General features: G+C 35.6%; 1 protein-coding gene across 1 annotated transcript in view; it reads left to right on the top strand.

Moving 5' to 3' along the window:
• ABCA13 (ATP binding cassette subfamily A member 13) overlaps positions 1-25,888 on the top strand; it is a 489,891-nt gene that overhangs the window by 269,576 nt on the left and 194,427 nt on the right. The window contains exons 43-45 of the mRNA XM_027837266.1: positions 16,482-16,731; positions 22,908-22,988; positions 25,590-25,659. Coding sequence (XP_027693067.1) covers positions 16,482-16,731; positions 22,908-22,988; positions 25,590-25,659 — 401 coding nt within the window. The remainder of the gene's footprint in view (positions 1-16,481; positions 16,732-22,907; positions 22,989-25,589; positions 25,660-25,888) is intronic.

Genomic DNA, 25,888 nt, shown 5'->3' with positions numbered 1-25,888 from the left:
CACACACACACACACACACACACACACACACACACACACACACACACCCCCATTGCAGTCACAAAATGAAAGGCTATCAAAATTATTGCTTGTTCCAAGTAATTCACACACCACTGTAGTTGGTCTCCCTAGCTCAAGTCTCTCCTCACTCTAATCCACAATTACTGAAACCACTTTCCTGAAGCACAGGTCTGACCTACTGAGTACACTCCAGTGACTGCTTATCACCTCTAGGATAAAATGTAAACTTTTCTGTTTGATATTAAAATACCTGACAACCTGCAATCTTGTTATTGTCGTTGTTCAGTAGATCAGTTGTGTCCAACTCTTTGTGAGCCCGTGGACTCTCCTACTTGGTGTTCTTGGTAAAGATACTTTTGCCATCTCCTTTTCCAGTGGATTAAAGCAAACAGAGGTTAAGTGACTTGACCAGGGTCACACAGCTAGTCTGAGGTAGGATTTGAACTCAGATCTTCCTGACTCCAGGCCTAGTGCACTATCCACTGAGTCATCTAGTTGCCTCCTAGGCAAATGAGGTTAAACAACTTGGCAAGGTCACATAGTCTTCCTGACCCCAGGCTCGGTACTCTATCCACTGAGCCATCCAGCTACCTCACCACACATGAATTTCCTTTTCATACTGTATGATTCAGCCAAATTAGTCTTAATGCTATTCCTCATACTTGGTCTTTGTTCTGCTAATAATATTTAGAATATAGTTTTCCCTTCTATTTCCTCCTCTACCTTGTGGACTCCCTTTTTCCTTCAAAACTCACCTGAGGAGCTACCTAATAAATGGAGCCTTCCTCGATTTCTCCAGATGCTAATGCCTTCTCCTCTCCTTTCCCCAAGTATATATATATATATATATATATATATATATATATATATATATATGAATACATGTATGTATAAATACACACACATAATATATAGACACGTATAGATAGATTGATAAATTGATAGACTTGCCTAGTGGAATGTAAGCTCCTTGGGGAGGAGTGAGTGTTTCAGATTGGTTTTTCTAGTCCTATTGCCTGCCATGTAAAATATCCTTAATGGATTTTTGTTGATTAGTTAATTCTGCACAAGAACTTTTGCCAGCTTTGTTTCATTTAGGAAAAACAAATGAAATGCCTAGTACTCAGAACTTCTTCCTCCTTCAGTGAAAGTTCAGCCCATGTTTCCTATGAAAATGGCTTGGTAGGGAGACACAAATCATAATGTTAAGAACATCCGGTATCAGCTGATGCTAAAAGGAAGACAGGATTTCTGTTGATAGAAGGAGAAATGCCCAATGATGGTAAGCTTTTCTGAATGTTGCACAGTACCCTTATATCTCCAACTCCTAAGTGACTTGCTCCATGTAGGACAAAAACAAATGAAAGAAACCTTCCTTCCCTCATCCCCCTCATCGCTGCCTTCTTACTCCAGCACTCCAAAGTAGCTGTGATCTCATTAGGTTGGATAGCCTCTTCATTGGTGCAGAACACAACTCCTTCATTCACACTTGTTCTTTACCTCTCTCAGTCATAGTCTTCTATAAGGTCACCACAGGCTGTCCATGCAATGTGCTGAGGGTCATCCTTGACATCTCATAAGGATATGAATGAAGTATATGAGCTGTCCATTGCTTAACCCTTCTTCTCTATATACTAATGAATTCATGACCTTAGAAGATTATGTGACCAGGTAGCGTTTACTCTTTGTTTTCTCTTTTGTGATACCCGACTGAATTCCTTCAGTCACGTGATCCATTTCAGTGTAACCAAATTCAATATAAGCTTGGAAAACCATGTTTGCATCTCTCTATACACACAGAAAACATCATACCTTCCTTTTTATAATTACAACAATGTTTGTTGGGAAACAAGGCCAACACATCAAGGTATGCAAGGTAAAATTCAATTTTAAGTTCTCAGATTTAATTTGTGAATACTTCAACTTTTTTTTGTAAGTATAAAAATATCATCCCCTTTAGCTTTGTTAAAATTTACTTCATTTCACTTCTAATTACTTCTTATTTTGATAATATCGAACAATATCACTCATGATTAATTCAAATGGTCAGCATCAAATCATTAACTTTTTTGTGGGATGAGGGCAGGTATTACAAAAACAACATACATTTTACTGCTATAATGCTCTCTCTCTTTAGATAGTATGGCATACTAAATGTAAAGGCATTGTTGAAGCCAAAAAAACACGGTTTGAAATTCTGACAAATATTAATTGTGGGACCCTGGGCAAATCAGTTAGCCTCTCAGTTGTCTGGACAACTGTGTAAGACTATACATTTACATAAAAAAAAAGACTATACATTTCAGAGAAGGTCTGTATTGGTAAAGAGAGTTTTTTTCTTTACCTGATTGTTTCCTATATCATTGAAATCATAAGTACAGTCCCTATCCCTATATTTAGACAGCACACAGTTCCCATATCCATATATTTACACATATATGATTTTATTATTGATATCCATATATTTATTATTCTAATAAAATCAATGTCAGTTCTCTTCCCCCAACTTCCTTGTCCCTTTCAAACTTCAAGAAATACTTTGCTGTTAAGGAAGCTAGCTTCTGCATTGTCAGATTCTACATGTCAAAGAAGGTTTGTTTTCCATATTAGATCAAATCAACAGAGAGTACACTACAGGGAGAATTGTTCAAATTCAATTTATTAAAGCGTAATAGAACAAAAATAGGCATGGACAGTATACTTGACCTTGACGACCTCCACCCAGTGACCACTTCTGGTAAAGATTGGGACAGTAGTAATGAAAGGGATTCTGGGAGTCTGAGGGGAAAAAAAACTCATTCACATACAAAAAAGCAAATTAGAGTAACCAGAATAAGCTAATCAGAAGGTAATAAACATCAGGGCAAATTCTTGATTGTTACACTAGAATATTATTGCAGTGGGAGAGTTGGTTTGAAGTCGGTAAGAATACCAAGGCCAGAGTCCTTCCAAGCAGGGCTTTACTGTTGTAAAAGCAAACAGAACCAAGCAGCTCAGGATACTGGTTGGTTGGGTAGAAGGAGAATGGGGACTTGCTTATATCAGAGCTGAAAGAGGAGTAACTTATAGAAATTTGCTATGGCATAATCTTTGTGCTATGCAAGCAAAAAAAAAAAAGACACGCCTGCACTATACTGGGGCTTCCGGGGGGGGGGGATGGAGCTATCGTGAAATACCTATACTTTTACTCTCCAGAGTGCCTCCATTACCGTATTCATAAGATGTAAATAGAGACTTTGACATCACATAAGTAACTATTTGGCATTGAGGAGTCTTATTGTGCTTGCGTGGTCTTGGGAAAGTCCCTGACCACAAGGTCGCTGGTAATAGGGTGGGCTACAGAGTGGTGTGGTTGCCTCTTCAGCATATGGGGGAAGTAGTTGTCTGCTCAGCATATGGGGAAATAGTTGTCTGCTCAGCATATAGGGCTAAGAATATAGGGGAAAGGGTTGCCTAATCAGGATATAGGGAAATGATAGGGCCTCACTGCTCTGGGGGAAAAATAGGACTTTGCTGTTCCTACTCCATTTTAACACTTTAAAACATATGTTAAGTAATGCAAAAGGAGGTAACAAATAACTAATCAAAAGCACTTATTAAAACCCTCATGTCATTCCAGTTATATTCTATGTTGTACAAATTGAATTTGATAAATACAATTTCTGATTTTAAAGGATTTGCAAATCTCCCAGGTCTGGGAAGATAACATTCTCTGCCACTGCCAGTAATATTGGAAGTGAATAAGTTAGTATTTGATCTACCTGGAAAATGGCAAGAAAGTATTTATTTATTTTTTCCTAAGTAACAGCGAAGAATCAATGATAATTTAATAAAATATATTTCTAGTTAGGTTTATGGGTTCTGTCATCTTGTGATAATGACCAAGTAAGTCTGGATGGATTTCCCCTGTTAACTCATTCCTTCAAGCTTTGTTATAGTCAGCAGTAAAGTTAGAATCATAGGATTTAATAGAGATGGAAGGGACTTTGAAATCATCCAGTAAAACTTCCTCATTTTACAGACAAAGAAACTGAGTTGTAGGGAGGTGAAGTGATTTGCAAGAAACCACATAGTTAGTAAAGTCATAGATCTGAGAAGCAAATCTTAATCTCTTGGGTATCAGTCCTGTATAATTTCACTGTCCTTCTTTGCCTCCCTTTCTATAGTCACAACCCTTTTCCCATGGTCTGAGAGAGTTGGGGGGTGGGTCTTGTTTGATTTAATCAGCTAAACAAAACTTGTAATCTCTAAAGAAACAAGGAACACACATGTACTGTAGCATAAAACACAATAGCAGTTTCATGACCTAACCTTTTTATTATTTATCCTCTGACCACTCTCCTGAAATACAGAAATTTTCCTTCAATCTGTACGTGTTTTTGATTTTCAGAAAGGAAGCAATATAGGAAGGCTATCAATCTACTGCAGTTTTGGTCCCATAATGAAAGTTCTTATACTGCTGCTTCAAAGTGTGCAGTTGTGGCATTTAGGGCTGCTAAGTGTGGGAAGATCAAGACTGCCACTTTAGGGAGCCTCAGGTTGGAAAGCTATGACCAGCAGTTGCAGTTAATTACCAGACTTTTGTTCATGCCACCTGCTACCTTTCCCCCTCCTGTGGTCTCTAGGAGGTAGAGTGGACTAGTGAGTACAGGATTTTTTTTTATTTTGCCCTCATGCCAGTAATTTGTCCTTACTTTGCACCAGCTTCAAATGGAAATTTGTGAAAATAATAACTATCCCCTCAGTCTAGCAAAGCTATGGTGAATGCGACAGATGAGATTGCTTCAACAAGAAAAAAGTGGTTCACAATGTCTACAGGCAGCTCAGAGGTAACATGAATGAAGACTGGTGCAACAAAGTGCAAAAAGTGCTGGATTTGAAGACAAAGGACCTGGGTTGAAATCCTGGCTATGCTTCTTATGAACTGTGTCATCTTTCAAGTCACTTAACCTTTATGGGCCTCAATTTCCTTCTATGCAAAATAAGAGAAATGTACTAAATTATTTTTGAGGTCCCTTCCAACTTGAATCCATCATCCAATGCTTCAAAAGTCCACTGGATACAGTGATGTGAAAGTTATTGGTGTGGTTTTAGTTAGAATGCTGAGAACAGGATCTGGGATTGAGTGAGGCATGAGTGAAAGATCAGGAAGTAGAGTCATTGATGGTAGGTGCCACTTTCTAAAAGTTTAGCAATGAAGGGAAGGAGAGAGATGTAGGATGATAACTTTGGAGGAGGGTCAACAATTCTTCTTTCCCCCCTCATACTTTATTTTTTATTAGACTTATTTGTGTGTGTGCTGAATCCTCTAGTAGGCTGTAAGCTCAGTGAAGTCTTGACTCTTTTGTATTTGCATCCTCCAGTGTCTAGCATGATGTCTTGGATGTAGTAAATGCTTGTTGAACTATTGAAGTGAGTTGATGACACAGTGGGAGATTTGCTGAGCAAAAATGAAGGCCCCACTGAGGTTTTACCTGGCATGAGTTTTTGATGGTCTCCACTATGTTTTACATTTGCAGTTTTGCATTTAATAGAGATGTCCTAGTGATAATTCCTTGGCCAAGAAAAGTGTCTGATAATATATTTTAATCACTTCACCACATTAAACATAGATAAATAGAAAATATTTGGGCTAGAATTTTGTAAATTGCTTAATCTAACCTCTTAATTTTTCTGAGAAAGGAACTGAGAGAAGAATGCCACCAAGAATATTATTTGTGAACCTATGTTCAAGAATATAAACTAAATTTCCTCCATTTCATTTTAGGTTGGAGGATTAGGAATTAAAGAATTTTCTTATCAGAAGTGATGCTAGAAATCACATATTACAGTCTTATTTTATAGATGAGGAAACTGAGATCTCGAGAGGTGAGGTGACTAGTCTAAGGTCACACAGCTGGTTGGCAGCAGAACCAGCATGAGATTTAATCTAGGTCTCATGATTTTTTTATTATGATTTCCACTCCAGCATACTGCCTCTCTAAGCTACTTCTAAACATGTGGGGCTTTCAGCCCCTCTCAACCACGTGGTTGTCTAACTATTTCACCAATGCGTAGGACTGGCCCTATTCCAAAGCTTCATCCTTAAAAACCACACGCAGTGGGTGTTCTAACGTTTTGGATGCTGTAATTACAGTACTCTCCAAAGGCTCAAATCAATGGCAAATCAACAGTATATCCATTGAAAACGTTGGTTTCATGACACCTGGAAAATTGCTCTTTCAACTGGTTATTTTCTTTTTGCAGACAAAAGATGAGCAAATACGTTTAGTGTATTATAACACACTGACAGATCTGTCACAATCTGTGTGTCACATTTTGGGGCTCAGAAAGGTATAGTGAGGAAATAAAGTGAACAATTTAGAAAAATATAGGACCCCCCACCTTTTTTTTTTGCTTTTCCCTTCTAAGATTTAAAAAAATGTAATATGAAACATGTACTTATTTTTCTTTTCGTAGGTATAATATTGTGTCTGTGACAATTTGCCATTATTGTAAGAAATGTCTTTTACATGCAGTATTTTTATGTTTGCTATTTGCACTGAGATTTGGTACTGTGCAGGATGATGGAGGATATGGTCCTTATTCCTTTTTTTTTTTTTTTGGCTAGGCAATGGGGTTAAGTGTTTTGCCCAGGGTCACACAGCTAGTAAGTGTTGAGTGTCTGAGGCTGATATGGTCCTTATTCGAAAGAAAATGAACATAAAGAAAGAAGATTTTGAAGTAGGGCAGTAGCTACATAGTGCAGTGGAAAGACCCTTGAGTTCAGGTTAGAGGACATGAATTCAAATCCTGGCTTTGCTACTTACAACCTGTGTAATCTTGAATAAATCGTTTAACCTATCATAGGTCTCAGTGTTCCCATCATCAAAATAAGGAGGTTGAACTAGATGGAATTCTGCTCTAAACCTGTAAGTCTACATTCCTCTTTAACAACATTATTGTGTGCATTTTTTTATTGAAAGCAAGTTTCTTGAGAACAGGGACTGCTCAATTTTTGTCCTTGAAACCCCAGCACGTAGTAGGCACTGAAGAAAATTTTATCGATATATGATTGCTTTTATGAGGACAGGATATAAGTAAATAATTTGATGCTCATTTTTAATATTTCTGAAATATCTAAATCCTTTACTCAGTATAATGAAGACCTGCTTAACCTTTCTAACTCCTGCTTATAGTTTCCCTTAAATCACTCAGAAAGCTTCTATCCAACATCCTGAAATCACTTCTTCTAGTTATTTTAATAACTTTAATAACTAATGTAGCCAATGGGCTGTCTGCCCTCTCCTAGCCTACTTAATCCAACACACATCTTACCATTGCCCTTTTTATTACATTTAATTTTGCATTTTATGTAGGTGTTCCTGATGGTGTTCCATGCTTTGCAGTTACAGAATATCCCTAAGAGAATGTTTTAATGAGATAGGGTTTGAAGCAGTGAATAGTTTGTGATCATTGAGTTTTGCAATTTCCAAAATTTAGTGCATCCTCATCTCTTCTGTTAAATCCTAGCACAGTCTCATTATATGTAGTAACAATGACACCAACAACGAGTCTAAGTCTAAATCTTTAGACTCAACAACAATTCTATAATCATGCCTCATCCTCCCCACCTTTGTCCAATTTCCTGTTTTTTCATCCACTTGCCCTACAAAACCAATCTCCTCTAATATTTCATTTTGGCCCGCAAATGTATTCCACTTAACCTTTTCTCAGTTAGCATGGCTTGTCAACTACCTGCTTCTTTTCTTCTTCTTTGAACCTTTCTTTTTAGGTCCTAATTTACTAATTTTTCTTAATTCTGTTCCTTTAACCATTTCTCCAGAATCCAGAAATACTATCTAAACCTCTCCTCCCTGGCTTTCCTGCTTTCTTTTACCCTTTGCCTGAGGATACAATCGGTACTCTTGCCTTTGCCTTACTCTGATGCTTCCTGTTTAAATCTTGATAGAATAAAAGGACTATCATATGATCTATTGTAGCAAATAATATGCAAAATCTACTTGTTCCCTTCTCATCACTTCATCAACTAAATGCATTTCATAGACTATGCCCATAAAGATTTAACAAAGAAGAGAAATTCATTAGATCTTTGTCTTTTAATAGCACATTAGCTGCTAAAGTTGTAGAATGCAAATGTGGTGGTTCCACTTACTGTTAATGTAAATAGGCTGCTATGGGATTACCAGCAGATTTCTTCCATATTTTCTTTGCCCTCCTCTCATTTATCATCTACAGATATTCTTGGGATGATCACGTTTAGCAATCCCATTCCAAGACATGCTCTTTTTCTACTGAAGTGATTTTGGCAATTTTGTACATGTACTTATATAACATTTTGCAAATTAGCTTTTGTTCTTAATAAAGGTTGTCTTTGACTCTCTGCTTCAAAGCTGATTGTATTTTTGAGTTAGTTTTTGAACTCATAGGACCTCTTTCTTATAATAGCTGATTTATCCTGGTGAAATGCATCCAACAAGGCTGATAGGATGAATGTTTTTTTACTTTCGTCTATTTCCCATTTTTTTGGAGTCAACAGCTTTTTGAAACAATTTGGATTGGAGCTGTCCTTGATTAGACACATAGATGTCTTTTCATCTTTATTTTGTCTTTTAATTTGGCATTTATGTTGACCTTTGTTTTAACCATTTTAAAATATGGACAGCTGAGTCCACAATAACTGCTTTGTATAATTCAAGTTGAGTCCTGTCTGAACTCACTTTTTAATGGTATTGTTCTGGAGGCTGTCACATCTAGTCCCTTCCAAGTCTTTCTAAAAGTATTCATGGTAAAGAAACATGAGACTTCATAGTAATCTACAAACTTTTGTCTTCTTTCATTTCTTTATTTGTAATCATATTTTGCAGCATAGTTTTTTTTGCCATCCTCTATCTGACCATGTCTGCATCAAAGTTACTGAATATCTAGATATATATTGATTTTGTTTGTAGCCATGCGAGGTTCTAAACATAATTTCTGTAGTTCTTCATCTGATGGTGCATGTTGACAGTAAGGTGCAATTATGTTAGTGGCTGTGTTTTCTTATCTACAAGAAGTCAAGATGATCAATTGTCTCATAAAAATATTGCCTTTGAATACACAAAAAAGACTATATCAGTAACTTCTTTATTTATCTATTTGAGTGACCGGCTCTTCCACTCAACTGCAATATTTTGTCTTCTGGTTTTATTTATAGTGAGACTTGTCAATATCAATATAATTCATTACTATTAGTAGTGTGAGAACTCATTCTTCATTGCACAAAGATAATTTTTTTGAGTGTCAGCTGTTAAGTTAAATATTTTTGATGATTAAAATAACTATTATTTTAGCATTCTTTGCTCTTTTTCTTTTAAAATGAATCAATAAAACAACCATGACAGACAGTATATGCAATATGCTTACTATCACTACTGATAACAAGGAAGCTCATTTCATTATTGGTCCTCTGGGACCAAGATTGATTATTTAAATTAATCTGAGTTTTGCTGCCTTTTGATGTAATTTTTGCTTGCATTATTATAGTCATTTTGTCTGTTTTTCTCCTGGTTTGCCTTCTTCACTCTGCATCAGTTCATGTAGTTCTTCCCAAGCTTCTCTGTCTTGCTCATATTTATAATTTCTTATGGTACAGTAGTATTTTATTACAGCTATAACCGATCATTGGGTATCCATTTGTTTCTGATCTTTGCTACCCTAAATTGCTGCTACATATATGTTGATTTTTATAAATATATGTATATAAATGTGTATATGTACATACTGACATATGTGTATGTCTATATCTATTTATCTATCTGGAACTTATCTTACTGTTTTTTAAAATTTCTTTTTGGTACGTGCCCTGTAGTGAAATTGCTAGATCATAGTATTTGAATGGAGTAGTAGTGATTTTTCTTGCATAATTCCATTTCCCCCCCTTGATTAGCTAACTGTGTATTTTTTTGCCCTTTTCCTCCACCCTATTTTTGTTACTCTGTCCCTGTCATGGAAGAAACAAAAGGGAATGCCTTAACACTGAGAATTGTCTTATTTTTCTCTATTTCATGGATGAACATGGCCAGAACAAGTCATCATTTGTCAGTCAACCTCCTATTGTTAAGCCTCTTCATATTTTAGTAGACTAGTCCTCAAACAGTAAGTAGAATTTGTATCCAGAACCATACTGAAATTCTTTCCATTTTGTGGACCTTGCCAAAGCTTTCAATTCTCTGGTATAGTCTTCAGATCCCTACGTTTATGCTCTCATGCCAAATCAATGCATCAGAGTAGGACATTATATTGGTATAGTTAAAACAAATACTGGTTTTAAAGTCAGAAAACTGTATTCTAGTCCTACCAGCTTATGAGTGTGGTTAAAAATAGGTATGCATTTACAGAGATGACGGTGGTACAGTGGAGTGTCTGAGCCTAGAGTTAGTAAAATCTGAGTTCAAATATGGCCCTGAAGACTTACTAACTGTGCGACCTTTAGCAAGTTGCTTAACCTCTATTTGCTCCAGGTTCACAAAAATAATAATAACACTTAACCTCCCAGGGTTATTGTGAGGATCAAATGAGATAATATTTATGAAGTGCTTAGCACAATGCCTGTCAGATAGTAGGCACCATATAAATTCTTGCTATTATTGTTGTTATTATATATGTCTGTCTTGGCTATTTAAATATCTACCTTGTGTGATTTAGTTTGTAATAGAAGAATATGGAAAAAGAGAAGGAGAAGGTCTAGGGGCATAAGGGGTGAGTACTGTTTGGCTGTGTAAGGATCATTCTTTTAGCATAGAATAATGTTAATAAGATTCATGCTGAATTTAAATGTATAGTGATTAATGTTTATCCTCAATTTTGGCAGAAGACAGCCATAGTTTCTTTGAAATATTCTGTAGGAAAAGGCAAGCATATTTGGAGAAGAAGAATATAATTTCCCTCCTAAATATATTAACTGGTCGTACATGTAAATAGGAAAAGGCTAGAAGAGTTTATGACAATGAATCAGCCCTCTATTAAATTTTTATGCCTAGAATTCATAGAAATGTCCTCATGAATAATTTAGCTTATAAAATTAAAGCACTGAACTAATTGTTAAAAATTGTCTTATTTGACTTATGATCACAATTATACTCATGGACTGCAGTCATATCCATAATTATAATTCCCAATTTACCCTGACCATCATGTTGTTTCAAGGAAACAGCCCTGAGTTTTATGTTATGGGGCTATTCAAAAATTACAAGCCTACTTGTTAGTGGCCTTGAACTTGTGTACAGGATTGATCAGGACAATCAGATTATCCAGGTGAATTAAAAGGTCTTATAAGACCGTTGCTTAGGACTCTGGTTATATACCTTTCCTTGGTAGAGGAGAACATGATGATGGAATGGTTGAGTATGAGCAACAAGGTCAAATCTAAGATGCAGCCCTTGAACTGTGCTTATAAAGAAGAGCAAAGTTGAAATGGGGGACATAGTTACTGAAGGCTTTTTTTCAAGGAACTCTCTCCATTCTTTCAGAAGGGAGTCAAGTATTTTATTAAGTGATTATTATTATTATTATTATATTGTTGTTCAGTTGTTTTCAGTTGTGTCCAACTCTTGTGACCTCATTTGGGGTTTTCTTGGGAAACATACAGGAGTGATTTGCCATTTCCTTCTCCAGCTTATTTGACAGTTGAGGCAAACATGGTTAGGTGACTTGCCCAGGGTCACACAGTTAATAAGTAAGTGTCTGAGCCCAGGTTTGAACTAAGGAAGAGGAATCTTCCTGATTCCACACCCAGCACTCTATCCATTGCACCACCTAGTTGCCCTGATTACTATGTGCCAGGTATGCTAAGTGCTAATGATCCGAAGAAAGGCAGAAACAATCTCTGATTTCAAGGAGCTCACATTATAATGAGAGAGACAACATGCCAACACCTATGTACAATCAAGATACAAATAGAATAAAGGGCAGTAATCTCAGAGGGAAGGCAAAGGCATTAAGGAGAACTGGGAAAGGTTCAAGGTGGGATTTTATCTGAGACTTGAAGGAAGCCAGGGGATTCAGGGGATAGAGGCATGGAAATAGAACATTCTAGGTATGGGGGAATAACCAGTGAAAATGTACAAAATTGCAAGCTGGAGTGTCCAATGTGAGAAACAACGAAGGGGCCAGTGTCACTGGATTGCATGGTATGTAAAGGAGAATAAATTGAAAGAAGACTGGAAAGATAGAAAGGTCTTTTAAGAAAGGTTATAAAGGGCTTTAAGTGAAAACAGTATTTTATGTTTGATCTTGGAGGTAATAGGCAGTCATTGGAATTTATTGAATAATGGGGTGATATGGTCAGACCTGCAGCTTAGGAAGATCAATTTGACAGCTGGATTGGGGAGAGATATGAGGCAGAGAGACCATTATGAAGGCTACTGCAATAGTTCAGGCAAGAGGTGATGAGAGCCTGCACCAGGGTTTTAGCGTTGTCAGAGGAAAAAAAAGGTGTGTATGAGAAATGTAGAAAGAATTTATAGGGCTTTGCAACAGATTGGATATAGTAATGTAGAGAGAGTGAGGAGTTGAGGATGAAACCTAGGTTTGAGTAGATTGTGGTACTCTGAATGGTAATAGGGAAATTAGGAAGAGGGGAAGGTTTGGGAAGAAAGATAATGAGTTCAGTTTTGGGTGTCTACAGGTGTCCAGGAATCTCTCCAACTTGGATTTTCAGTTTTCCTCTCCATGGTTGACATCTCTTGGGCCTGTCACTGCCTTCCTGACTGTTATTTCTGGGGCTGTGAGATGGACATTTTTGAGAAGCTCAAGCTAGAAGGAAAATTTTAACCACAGTTGTCAAATTTCTAGGAGGAAGAAAGAAAATGAAGTTTAATTACTGTCTTTCTTGCTGAAGCCAGTATGGTACAGCTAAAAGAAAAGTGACTCTGGAGTCAGGTCCTAGGTTAAAGTCCTGCTTTTGATTCTTGCTATCACCTTGGGCAAGCTGCTTATCAATCCTGTGCCTCAGTGTCCTCATCTATAAAAGTTGGACTAAATGAACTATAAGGCGCCTTCCAACTCTACATTTATGATTAAGTGAATAAGTAGTAAATCTATCCATCCATCCATCTATCTATCTATCTATCTATCTATCTATCTATCTATCTATCTATCTATCTGTATATATATATATCTCTGTAACTATAGAATCATATCATGAGTAGCATGCTATGATAGAGACGATTTTGCATAGCCAGAATAAAATGGATAATTCAGGTAATTATATAAGTAATCCAAATGAAGGAGGTGGGAATTTCAAGTGATTTATTTTTGCTTGAATTAGATTAAATTACCTTCTGTTTCGCTTTGTGTTTTCAGATATGACTACCTAGTGAATTTTAAGTAAACTGGTATTCTCTTTCTTCCTTAATCCTTTAAAAAGTTCAGTGTTTCATTGAAAACTAAATATTGAATATCAACAGTGATCTTAACTTAAAATAATTCATTTCAATGAATAAAATACAAGTAATTCCTTTATCTGTTATTACCAAAATTCTTCTCCCCCAATACAATCTTTGGTATTATCATTCTCATAACAAATATTCTTTTTATTTCTCTTTTTTACTTATTTAATGTTTTATTTTTCCCTATTAATGTAAAACAATTTTTAATATTTTTAAAAAAAATTTTGAGTTCCAAATTCTTTTTCTTTCTCCCTTCCCTCCCTCTCCTCTCATTGAGAAGGTAAGCAATTTAATATAGGTTATACTTGTGCAGTCATGCAAAAGATATTTCCCTATTAGTTTATTATAAATACTCTTAAATTCATACATTATTATTATTTCAGAGTAGTGCCAGAATGACTTGAATTCAGTACTACCCCTTCTGCCACAAGAAGAAAATTTTATGTGTATTGGAATAGCCAATGGGTCACGTCTCATGTGAAATGTAAACTACTTTTATAAAATTTTTAAATCATATCACATTTCAACCACATTAGTGATTGACTCCTTTTTGAAATTCAACTTTTCATTCTCTCAAGGATTCATTTTTGCTCTAAAATATGTCCCTAGAGCCTGCCATGGAGGCTTCTTTCTGGCTATGCTTTTATAGATAATATCTCTATTAAAGGGATGAAATTGTTTCTTTTAAAATGTCTTTAAGAAAAACTCAATTCATCCAAGATGGGCACTGCTTTTTTAAATGAAATATATTTTCAGTTTAGTACATATGAGCTGTACAATCAATTTAGCACATCTATTTTTCTGTTGGGTCAATTTTCCTTTTCTTTTAATATAGTTTTTATTGGATTTTCTGAAATATTCTAGAAAGAACCACTGGGGAAATGGTATTGATACAGATGGTAGATCATGCCTTGTTCTGAGTTTCAGATATAGTTTCTGCCAATACTCATTTACAGTGGCTCACCTTTGTTTTGCTGATGTTTCCTAAATTTTACTTCCGAAGGTTTATTTGTATCCCTTATAGTTAATGCAGTGAAGATTTAGGGTGTCTTACTTTCTTTTGTAGAGTTCTTTAGTGTTCTCTGTTTGACCACTCCAGCAATAGTGTGGTAATTCTATTAATAGGTCAATGTTGTACATTTTTCTTTCTTTACTCAATGTTAAGTACAATGGTTCAACTTTCAGCATTTCTCTGTGGCAACAGGAATGAAGACTTAAAGAAAAGGAAACAGCTGGAGCCTAACAAAGGTTGAGGGTTCCTATGATGATGATGATGATGTTTGTGTGTGTGTGTGTGTGTGTGTGTGTGTGTGTGTAGAAATAGAAGTCACAGCCACAGCAGTGGGAAATTCCTGCTCTCGCTGTTAAAAACACCAGCTCATTCTTTGCCTTGAAAGTTTGCACTCTTTGAATATGTCACTATTAAAGGATATTAACTTCTTCAGTTATTTTTCCTAGGAGTGTGTTTGATTGGCTGACTTAAGAGTGACAGTTATAATACTGTCATCCTTTCTTCTGATAGAGAATCTCAGTGATCTTAAACCTGTGTGATGGCCCATTGAAAGGAGTTGTACCTGAGACCTAAGATGCTTTAATGGCTACAGAGTCCTGTTTCAGAGTATAGGGTATAATGTGAGATCAGAGGAGCATGGAGGAAGAGGAGAAAAGAGATAAAAATGGAGGGAAGAAAGGAAAGAGTAAAATAGGGTGCAGATATGGAGGGTGTGTCAGAGGCTCATCTTTCTGGGACCTGTGTCAGGGGAAGAAAATTAGAATTATCAAAGAACAGAACCAATGACATAATGGAAAGAGCTTTTGATTTGTAGTCAGAGTTCAAATCTTAGTTCTACTATTTACTACAATAGCTAGGATCTGTGTGACCTAGGACTAGTCTCTTTCCCTCTCAGGTTCTCAGTTTCTCCATTTGTAAAATGAAAACACTGCACAATATGATTTCCAATGTCCCTTTTAGGTCTAAATCCTATGACCTCTTTACCCTACCTGTCAACTCAAAAACTTGTCTGTGGGTTGAATAGCAAGAACACTTGCCTTCCAAATGTAATTGAAAGTATTGAGATCAATGCCTATACATCAGGAGCAAAGAGAGTCATAAAAAGCATGAAGGAGTAGACAAACAGCTGTGCTTGGAATCAGGAATACATGAGTTCCAGCCTACCTCTGACACATGCTGGCTTTGTGATCATGTGCAAGGTACTTGACCTTTTAATGCTCCAGGCCAGGAATGTCAAACTCAGTAGAACCCGGGTCCACTATACCTTACATAAGGATCCTTATTCACTATGTGTTAACTTAGAAAACCCCATATTAACATTATTTATGTTCTATTGTATTTTTTATATATTTTGTTAAATATTTCCCAAGTGCATTTTAATCTGTTTCCTGCCACACTTGGGAGTGTTGTAGGTGGGAATGTTAAATACCTCTGCTCTAGTCAACTCTGTAAGGTTGCAAGTGGAAAAGAAGATGCCAGAATGTATTGGTAGAGGTAGTTATCTCATCCAGGAGTTCCCATAGTAATAAATTGAAAGATACTATCTCCCTATCAACATTTGTTTTACCTCAAGTTGATTCTGTATCTCCCTTGGTTCTGTCTTCCCTTTAGTAATTAAGTTTGGACAAACAGTTCTTAGGGTTAAATAGTCTGGAATCTGAGACAAATACTTTTTATAAAAGGGCTGCACTTGAAAACCTAGAGGGCCACATATGGCTTTGAGGCTGCAGGTTCCCCACCCCTGAAAAGTTTAATCTATGGATGAGTCCAAGATTTAGGTATCATGTTGTCAATGAGCAGATACCCCTGAGAGACTACTTGTTTTGTTCTTAAATGAAGTGTTAATCCCTCTTTTGAAATATTGCTGCATATTTTTACGGTTCTGTTCATACATGCTCTAATCTGATCTTACAGCAGTGCAGCTGTGGTGACTAAACTGAAGGAATAAACAAAGCATTAGAGAAGAGTTTTGTTTCTATTTGTAGTTACATCCTGAATTTTTCTTGCACTTCTTGCAGGCAACTCTCCTAGGAAGATAAAGCCCATTCAAGGAAACATGCTGCTTCTCACCCAGATGGCTGCTCTACTCATGAAGAGGTTTCACCACACCAGGAGGGGCTGGAAAGGCACATTGTCAGATCTGGTGCTGCCTGTTCTCTTTGTGGCTTTAGCAATGGGCTTGTTCATGGTGAAGCCATTAGTTACTGATTACCCTTCACTTAAATTGACACCAGGGCATTATGACAGTGAAGAAGCATATTTTTTTAGGTGAGAATCATATAAGTCTTCATGCCTGACAATTATAGGTTTCAATAGCTTTATCCTTTTGAAAACATTTAAAATATTTATGTGATGTGGGCTATGATTTTGTATCATTGAATTTGAAAGTCTTACCCTTTGCAGGTGTTTGTACACTGAGGTCCATGATCTCACAGTTTTTTAAAAAATATTTTGATAACTATTTTGATTATATTATATTTATATTTTGATTATATTTAATATTTTGATAGCTATTTACTGTAATTGGATTCTTTACCAACTTATGTGTTTTCTTTTACGTATTTACCAATATTATTCAGAGAAGGAGTCCATAAGCTTCATGAGACATCTAAACAGAAAAAGGTTAATGACTCCTTTTCCAGGAGATGTTCATTTCATCCTACTTTCAATTTGGGTAGCAGCTGCTAAGCAATTGCTTAAGTTCATCCATAAATCAATTGACCAAGTTTTCTCTAGGTGTGGATTCTGAATGCATACATAGAACATAATCTAGTTATTTCTTCTCTTCCATGAAATACTCTTTATTATTGTAATTATTAGATTCTCCAGTAATATCCTACTCTTATGATTCACCATTGTGTGGAGATGACTCAGGGTTCTCAAAAACTATGCCTAAGGTACATATTTTTGGGAAGGTATAAAGAAAATGGAACTTTAGCAGAGTTCAGGTTGTATTTCTGTAATCTAATGAACAGTCTACCTAAGTTGTGAAAGTCTTAGCCACAGAGAGATCACTAGTATGTGCTGAATTAGATTAGAAATAGCAAATTAGCATTTATATATTACTCTAAGACTTACAAAGCCCTTTTTATGTTATATCATTTGGTCCTCACAATCCTGTGAGGTAGATGTTATTATTTTCTCCATTTTACAGTTGAAAAAACTGAGGCCAAGAAATTAAGTGATCTGCCCAAAGTCATATAGATAGTAAGTATCTGAGGCAGAACTTGAACTCTGGTCTTCCTGAGTTCAAGTCTACCACTCTATCCAATACACCACATAGCTGTCTAGAAACACTTGAACACTATAGTATTGTAGAGTATATAGAGTGGGTAGAATCTTCATCAATGTAGGCTGTATGCATGGAACCATGGTTACTTGAAATATTAAAAGTAATTATGAAATACTTTCACAAATATTAAATATTCAACCAAGTATAATTTTATTTGTTAAAATATTTTAATAATTGTTACATAATCTTTGCAGATAACTTGTATAACATTGTAAAGGAAGTATACATTTTGGAGGTAGAATAAACAAAGTAAAAGCATACCAGTACATTTGAATACATATCTTCTGAAACTTGAACTCTTAGTCATTTTTTATATAATTCTGCTCCTATCAGAGTTAGAAACTTTCCTTATTATATAACTGGTTCTCCATCTTTGGTCCCAGTGTTTCTAAGCACTGTTTTAAAAAGCTTAGGTTTGCTCCAAATCTTGGTCTCTGTTTCACAGGTTAGATTATTATTATTTTCTAAACACACAGAAGGTGGTGTTGTCTTCTTAGTGCTTGTCCTATTTAACCTAACATTTTACTTCCCCTTTTCAGGGGAGCTATGTGGTACAGTGGTTAGAGCACTGAGTTTGTAGTCAGGAAGACCTGAGTTCAAATCTGGCTTCAGAAACTTACTAAATCTGTGTCGTCCTGGGCAAAACACTTAACCTTTACTTGGCTCAGCTTCCTCAACTGTAAAATGAGAATAAGCATAGCATCTACCTTGTAGGGTTGTGTTATGAGGATCAAATGATATAGTATTTGTAAAGTGCTTAGCGCAATATCTTACACATAGAAGGCACTGTATAAATACTTATTTCCTTCTCTTGATCTTTTTAGGAGAGTGTTCATAGTAGAGCTTGGTTTCAACAAGGAAAGTTTTGGATCAGACTGTGTGTCTCATGATGATCCTTTTTCCAATCAGAATTTCTTAGTATACAGCCTTGCTAATTTGTTCCAACTCCTTCCTCTTTGGGAAACTAAAACCTTCATTGAATTGGAGAAATTTTCTCCCTAGTACCTCATACATAACCTTTGTTGGTTCCTGAGCATACTTATAAATCTGCTTTTAAGGGATTTTCCTTCTGTTTCTGACAGCTTCATAGAAATCTACATTTCAAAACATTCAAGTGGAAAAATTCACAGTTTTAAGCTTAAGATATCTATCTATCTATCTATCTACCTATCTGTCTATCTATATCTGTCTGTCTTCTGTGTCTATTTGCCCATCTATCTGTCTATCTATCTACCATCTATCAATCTGCCTTTCTTCCTCTCTGTATGTATCTGTGTGTCTGTCTCATCTCTCTTTCCAGTATCTTACACTGGAGATATAACCTGTTGTAGTAAAAAGGGCTCTGTACTCAGAATCAAAAAATGTCTATTTGAGTCTCAGCTTTGTCACCTACTAGTTTTGAGTTCTTAGACAAGTATTTCACCTCTCTGCCTCAGCTTTCTCATTTGTAAGCTAGGTTGTCCTATAATAGTTAATAGTTGTACTATGAACATTCCAGGTTTTCTGGGAGCATTAATTGAGATAAAGTATTTAAAGTACAAAGTGATATATATGTATACATAAAATCTTTTATTATTATTATTTTCTTTATAGTAATTCCCCTATTGATAGTTACACAATCCAGTCCTGCTAATTCTTTCTTTCTTTCTTTCTTTTTTTTTTTGCGAGGCAATAGGGTGAAGTGACTTGCCCAGGGTTACGCAGCTAGCAAGTGTCAAGTGTCTGAGGCCAGATTTGGACTCAGGTCTTCCTGAATCCAAGGCTGGTGCTCTATTCACTGCTCCATCTAACTGCTTCTTGCTAATTAAAAAAAAGAGATTAGGTATTTAAAATAGACATTGAGCCTGCCTAGTTTTGTCAGAACTGATTATCCTCTTGGCTACTCTCAATAATTTCTGGGACTGTTTTCATCGCTTAGTTAAGAAAATATAAATATTTGAGTATAAAATAACAGTCCCTACTAATCTATAACCTTCCATGAAACCAGAGAAAAAAGAAATAGGTCCAATTTTTCCAAGGAATTTTCAAACCCTAGAATGGTCCGATGAGTCTGATACTCATAGACCCAAATTAGACAGATTTAAATGAAACCTGGCAGATCCTGGGCATATGACAAATCAAATATAGATCTTTAAGCTCTGCTAAGACTTCTGAAAAACCTTTTATACACTTAAGCACTTCCAGCTTACTTTCATCATCTGTGGCAGTAGCACTTATTAGGCAACAATTATGGAAGTTGCTTAGCTTCTTTGTGCCTCAGTTTCTTTATATATGACAGGAGGGGGATGGAAGATGATCTGCAACATCTTATCTAGCTCTAAAATGATGATGTAATGTCTAGGAAGCCAAATCCGGTATTCCAATGAACAGGTCCTTTAATTAGACTGTTGCAAACAACTGGTGCTTGCTAGGAGCAGGTCATCACCCTTGTTCTGGGAAGGGAAAGGACATCCCTCTTAAAACTTTATAAGCCAAGTAACTTTAACATTTACATTATTCACATTGTCCATTTCACTATGATTCATGGGGAGTTACAGAAACATTAGATTTAGAGTTTGGAGTGCCCATAGAAATTATGGAGTTGACTCTTCCCATTTTACAGGTGAATTAACTGAAGCCCAGAAAGTAGGCGTGATTTGGTTAATATTTAACAACCAGTTTTCTGGGGGGAAAAACTGTGCACATAGCAAACTTTAAATTTTAATCTGCATTATTAATATTTTCTCCATCACTTTTATAAATTTTAAGGTGTAAATGCTCACACTGAAAATTTAATAACTGGCTCTTGGGAGCCTATCATTATTTTAAATTACTCATGTTTACATGATATGGTCATAACTGGTGTGGAACAAATGGATCTTTTTCTCATGATGGTGACATGTTGGGGAAGAGCCACAGATTACTTCCTCCTTCTGGTAACCATTATATCTTTTTTGATACAATCCATCACCATGAAGGTCAGGCCCTGGGAGAGGGGTAGTTTTCTTTCTTTGCATAAGCACATCTAAGATTTAGACCGTCATCTTTGTGTGTCCCTGGCCACACAAGTACATATAGATAGTTATGATGCTGCTGATGTGTGTGTGTGTGTGTGTGTGTGTGTGTGTGATTGGAGAAAAGTGCGTAAATTTATTGGCTTATCTTTCTGAAATTTATCTCTAATAATTGATTAATATAGTAGTAATGGTTTCCTGACAGAGGGGTCACTTTAGTTGCACATTAAAAGATGGGTAGGAATTCAGCAGATGGAGAAGGGGACAATGCATAATGAGTTTTTGAAGCTCTGAAATTCCAATCCCTAGTAACTAGGGCCTAGTTGATAAAAATTGGTACTTCTGGTACCACACATAGTACTTCATGTTATACCTCCTTAATGTACTTATCATGGATATCTCCGTATAATAATAACTACCTGTATCTGTCCCCAATACTAGAATGGAAGCTCTATGGGTACATGGGTCCCCATTTTATCCCCCTAAGGCTGTCAATAGATCTCTGCACAACTAGACACTTGACAACTGTTTATTGAATTAATTAGATAGAAATTCTTCAGATTGCCTTAGAAACTGAAACTAAATGTTTAAATGCCTAAGTTTCATTGAGGTCTAGCTAAGGGCAGTGTTCAGATTATTATGTCTTTTGAGACTTCTTTTCCCTCTTCAGACCTTACAAATATATTATAATTTAATGAATTGGATTTCAAGAGGAACATATCCCTCTTTAATGAAAACTTTGCATTACTAGACTCTGAAATTATGAAAAAAAATGTAAAAGACAATGATTATTGATTTTCTTATGGTTGCTTTTAGTTATTTTAGATGAATATGTTGTATGGATCAAAATATCTTTTGAACATACTTTAACCCTCTTTGAAATTTCCTCTTGGATTCATGACTCTCAGAAGTTGACTACAGAACATTCCCCAAGATGGATGCCACAAATAAACACTGCCTCCTTTTTGCATAAGCAACATTTTAGGAGAAAATATTTCTCTTCACTTGTAAAAATGTCTCTCGGTTTACTGTAAAGTTTAAGACTTTTCCTCACAGGTAATATTGCATAGTTATCAGGAAAGATCTTTACTTCAAATTTCAATATATATATATATTAGCTTTGTATATGGTTGGTCATATCTGCCAGGAATCTATAATAGGCCTGCAGTGTTACCAGAAAATCTTAAATTCTTTAGAATTATTTGAATTTTTATGTAATACAGGAAGTTTCTCTCACTAATAATTTCTTTCAGACATAGGATGCTGATGTACAGTTAGAGTTTAGAAAATAGTTGTTGAATATCTATTTCCTAGTATGTAAAACTTGTTTCATTTTCATTTCATATACTTTTCTGGCTATTCACAGTAGACTTTCCAAACTAGGGTGGTTCCTCATGGAGTATGAGGTCTACCCAATTGACATAACAATACCACTATTAAAAGTTGTTTAAATAATGCATAAGAAGCAGCATGGTAAAGAGGCTAGAGGGTCGTCCATGGAGTCAAGAAGACTTACGTTTTAGTCCTATCTCTGACATATACTAGCTGGGTGGCCACTTAACCTATTAATCTCTCACAAATCTTTCTAAGACTATAAGTTCCAGATAAATGGTCCTTACATTGGCAGAGGGAGTTTCCATAGTGGGAAATTCCTATGCTAACAGGACAAAAAAAATTGCTTAGACATATTGAAGGTTATGCTACATATGTCATCCACTTTCTACCAACAAAGACTTTACACTTTCAATCTCAGGCTTTCAGGTTAGAGTAAATTAATTCACACCTCACTAGGTTTGAGCTTTCTAATAACTTGGGCAAATGATTGGATTGAAGCTTATCTTTGTATTATATATGAACAAAAACTTGATCAAAAAACTGATATCATAAGTAGGATGGGGGATAAAGTCTAAATTCCCATAATGTATTTAAAACATAACTTCTTACTGGGCAAAAACAGTCTCATTCTCTGCCACAGTATAATGATAATCTAAACTGCTTCAAATGCAGAACTTTCTTTAGGTAACTGGAAGACTTTGTATTGGCTTTTGCCAAGTGTAGAATAGTAGGAGATAAGAAACTAGGTAGAGATCAATTGCTGGTGTGCTTAAGATCAGAAGCTGATACTAACAGAACTTCTGTTTTATTGCCTTCCCATATAGCAGTGAAAGTGAGGATACAGGTCTTTCTAGTGTCCTTTTGAGAAGCTTTGGTGTCCAGGATCCATTGTGTGCAAATTTTAGGCCAGATCTGTAAGTATAAACAGAAAACTATTACTGCTTCTTTTCCAGACCATATTAGCTATTCTGTGCTGTGAATTCTGGTCATTGAAATGGAAATTATTAAAAGTAGCTAAATTATTCCTGACTTGGATTAATGGTTACTACCATGGGTTATGAACTGAAAACAAACAACATAATTACTATTTTCATTTTTTTGGCAAATGCACAATGTATGTTAATATAACACTGATTAATTAATAAAAATATTAGCATCTAATTTCTTCAAAAGTGCTAAGAGCTAAAAACATTGAAATATTCATTAAACATTAAAATGAGCTCATTTTTATTGACCCTTATGGAATACTGGTACATAAAAATAAGATTGAGTCTAGACTTACTGAAAGGCCTGGAAAGGACCTTTGGGACCTTTAGCATTTTCATGTTTTCATTGTATAGTTTTAGATATATTTTTAGTGCTTAAAATTGTAATAAAATGGCTACCTTCCAACTCAAAGCTCTTCAAGGAATGTTTTTCTTCATAAGTGGCATTTGTTACTTTTCCCATTAGTTCAAAATAGATAGTTACTGTGGCCCTCATATACCACAAAGATATATGTGTGTTCCCGCCCACTAGGAATTTATAATCTATCAGGATAAGTATAAAATACACACACAGATACACACACACACACACACACACACACACACACACACACACACACACCCACACACATACCGCTAAGCACTAGATTGAAAATTCTTTGAAATAATAAACTTTAAAATCCCATAAAGAGTGCAATTTTAGGGATAACATATTGAATCATGTAATCACTGACATTTCACTTAACATTCTATCAGCAATATTATTTTGTTTATTTATATTTGAGGATTTAAGTAACGTCTCTAACGTTAAAGAGTATTTGCTGAATCTAACTCTCTCATATGAAATAGGACAAGTAGAATGTAAATGTAGAAAACCAAACATAACACTGTTTACTCATGGATATAATCAAAGTGGGGGGGAAGTGGGCAAGAGAAAACTTTTTTTTGGGAACAAATAATTAATTTGCCAATCAAAGCTTACAACAAAATCCAATTAATTGATTTGTGAATTGTGTCCCCTACTGGAGACACTAGCTTGTACTCGTTATCAGTCAGGGCATGTGTTTCTATATAATAAATAGCATTTTATTTTTGGAATTGCTTTTCTGCTGAGAATCATGTAACAAAAAGGATTTTGGTACCAGAAGACTCTGTCTATCATCATAACTGATTCTTTTACTTTGCTCACTTAACTAGATAGGTGATGGGCGAGAAAAAGTTCTAGTAATTCTATTGCTTTATAGATTTGTCCGAAAATATGAGTTTGCACATTCAAGTATGATGGTGCGAGATGCGAATTTTAAAATGTACTAGAAGGCATCAAACTTTAGAGATAGTTTGGTAGATTTAAATAATTTTGTGTGATTTTATGAATCTTAAATCAAGCAAGAGTCCAGAGTAGAATCTCATAAGGAATTGAGAAAATCTTGATAAAGAGGCCTGCTCAAATTAAAAAAAAAATATTTTTCAGCCCCACATTTGGGTCTGAATGTCTGTCAAAGCATAAATAATAATTGGCAATTTTTATATATATCTTTAACTTTAAAAATTTGGTTGTGAGGAATTTTGAGATTCTCAGGATACTTTTGAGAAAACTCACCATGATGACTAGTTTGTAGAAAAGTAGAAATTAGATTTATCAGAGCCCCAAACAGTCCTGTTCCTCTGTGTCCCTAAAGGAGTGGAAGGAGCAGATTAATTATCTCCCATACCAGGGAACCTGTAGTACTTAGTACCATTCCTATCCATTATTTTTTAACATGTATTTTGAAGGGGGTCCTGCAAATCTTAGTGTGATTCTAAGCTTTATAGTTTTTTTGTATATGTCATATCTTCCTTATTAAGGTGGTAAGCACATATAGGGAAGAGGTGATGTCTTATTTATTTTTCTATTTTCTTAGTGTCTAGCACCTATCAGAGTGCTTTGCATCTAAAATATGTTTAATAAGTGTTTGTTGAGTTGAAGAAAAAAAAGTGCCATTTGGCATACTACATTTCATTTTTAATTTTTCTTCCTTATCTTGTTTTCTTCTATAAGCTATTTTCATAATAAGATGTGCACATAAACTTTTCTTCAGAATCCATTCTCCTTAAGTTTTTTTTTAAATGATGATTAAATTATAGTGTCAAACCATGAATAGGAATGAGCAACACAGGGTGTTTGTTAATGGACTTTCGGTGTTTTCCTAATATATCTGAAGGTACCTGTCCTTGTGCCTTGTGGCTCACAGCAGCCTCAACAGCCATCTAATGGAAACCCTGGAGTGACTTAACACTGTATTAGGTATGGGGAACAAAATGAACATTATTTGCTATAATGGAGATGTTGTCATTGTAATAAAACATTGTCACCAGATCAACAGCTCAAGCTGTGAAAATAAATGTCATAACTTTGCCTCCTAACCAGTGGGAGACCATTACCTTATAAATAGTGTCCTAATCACATGGTACACTGGTATACAAATACTATAGGTGAGTTACCTTTTATATTCATTCTGACTTTCTTCTTTGCTTCATTAGAAAAAACTTTTCATGCTGGCGAAGTGACCCATTTACACCCAGAGAATTCCAGGACTCATGCACTTGTTTGGTAGGTCTTTTGAAAACTAAAACCCTAGCAAGGAGGAGAATTTACTTCTTTATCTGTAGGTTTCTAGGTCCTATTGTTAACTGAAAAATCATCTATCTCTTCTTTGTTTATTTTGATCTTGTTTTCCCTTCTCTTCCCTTCCCTTCTCTTCTCTCCTATTTCTCTCTCTCTTCCTTTCTTCCTCTCTCTCTCTCTTTCTTTCTTTCTTTCTTCCCTCCTGCCTTGCTTA

This window comes from Vombatus ursinus, unplaced genomic scaffold (genome assembly GCF_900497805.2).
Source record: "Vombatus ursinus unplaced genomic scaffold, bare-nosed wombat genome assembly UNPS02014820.1, whole genome shotgun sequence".
NCBI lineage: Eukaryota > Metazoa > Chordata > Mammalia > Diprotodontia > Vombatidae > Vombatus > Vombatus ursinus.
This window is presented reverse-complemented; position numbering and strand designations above follow the sequence as displayed.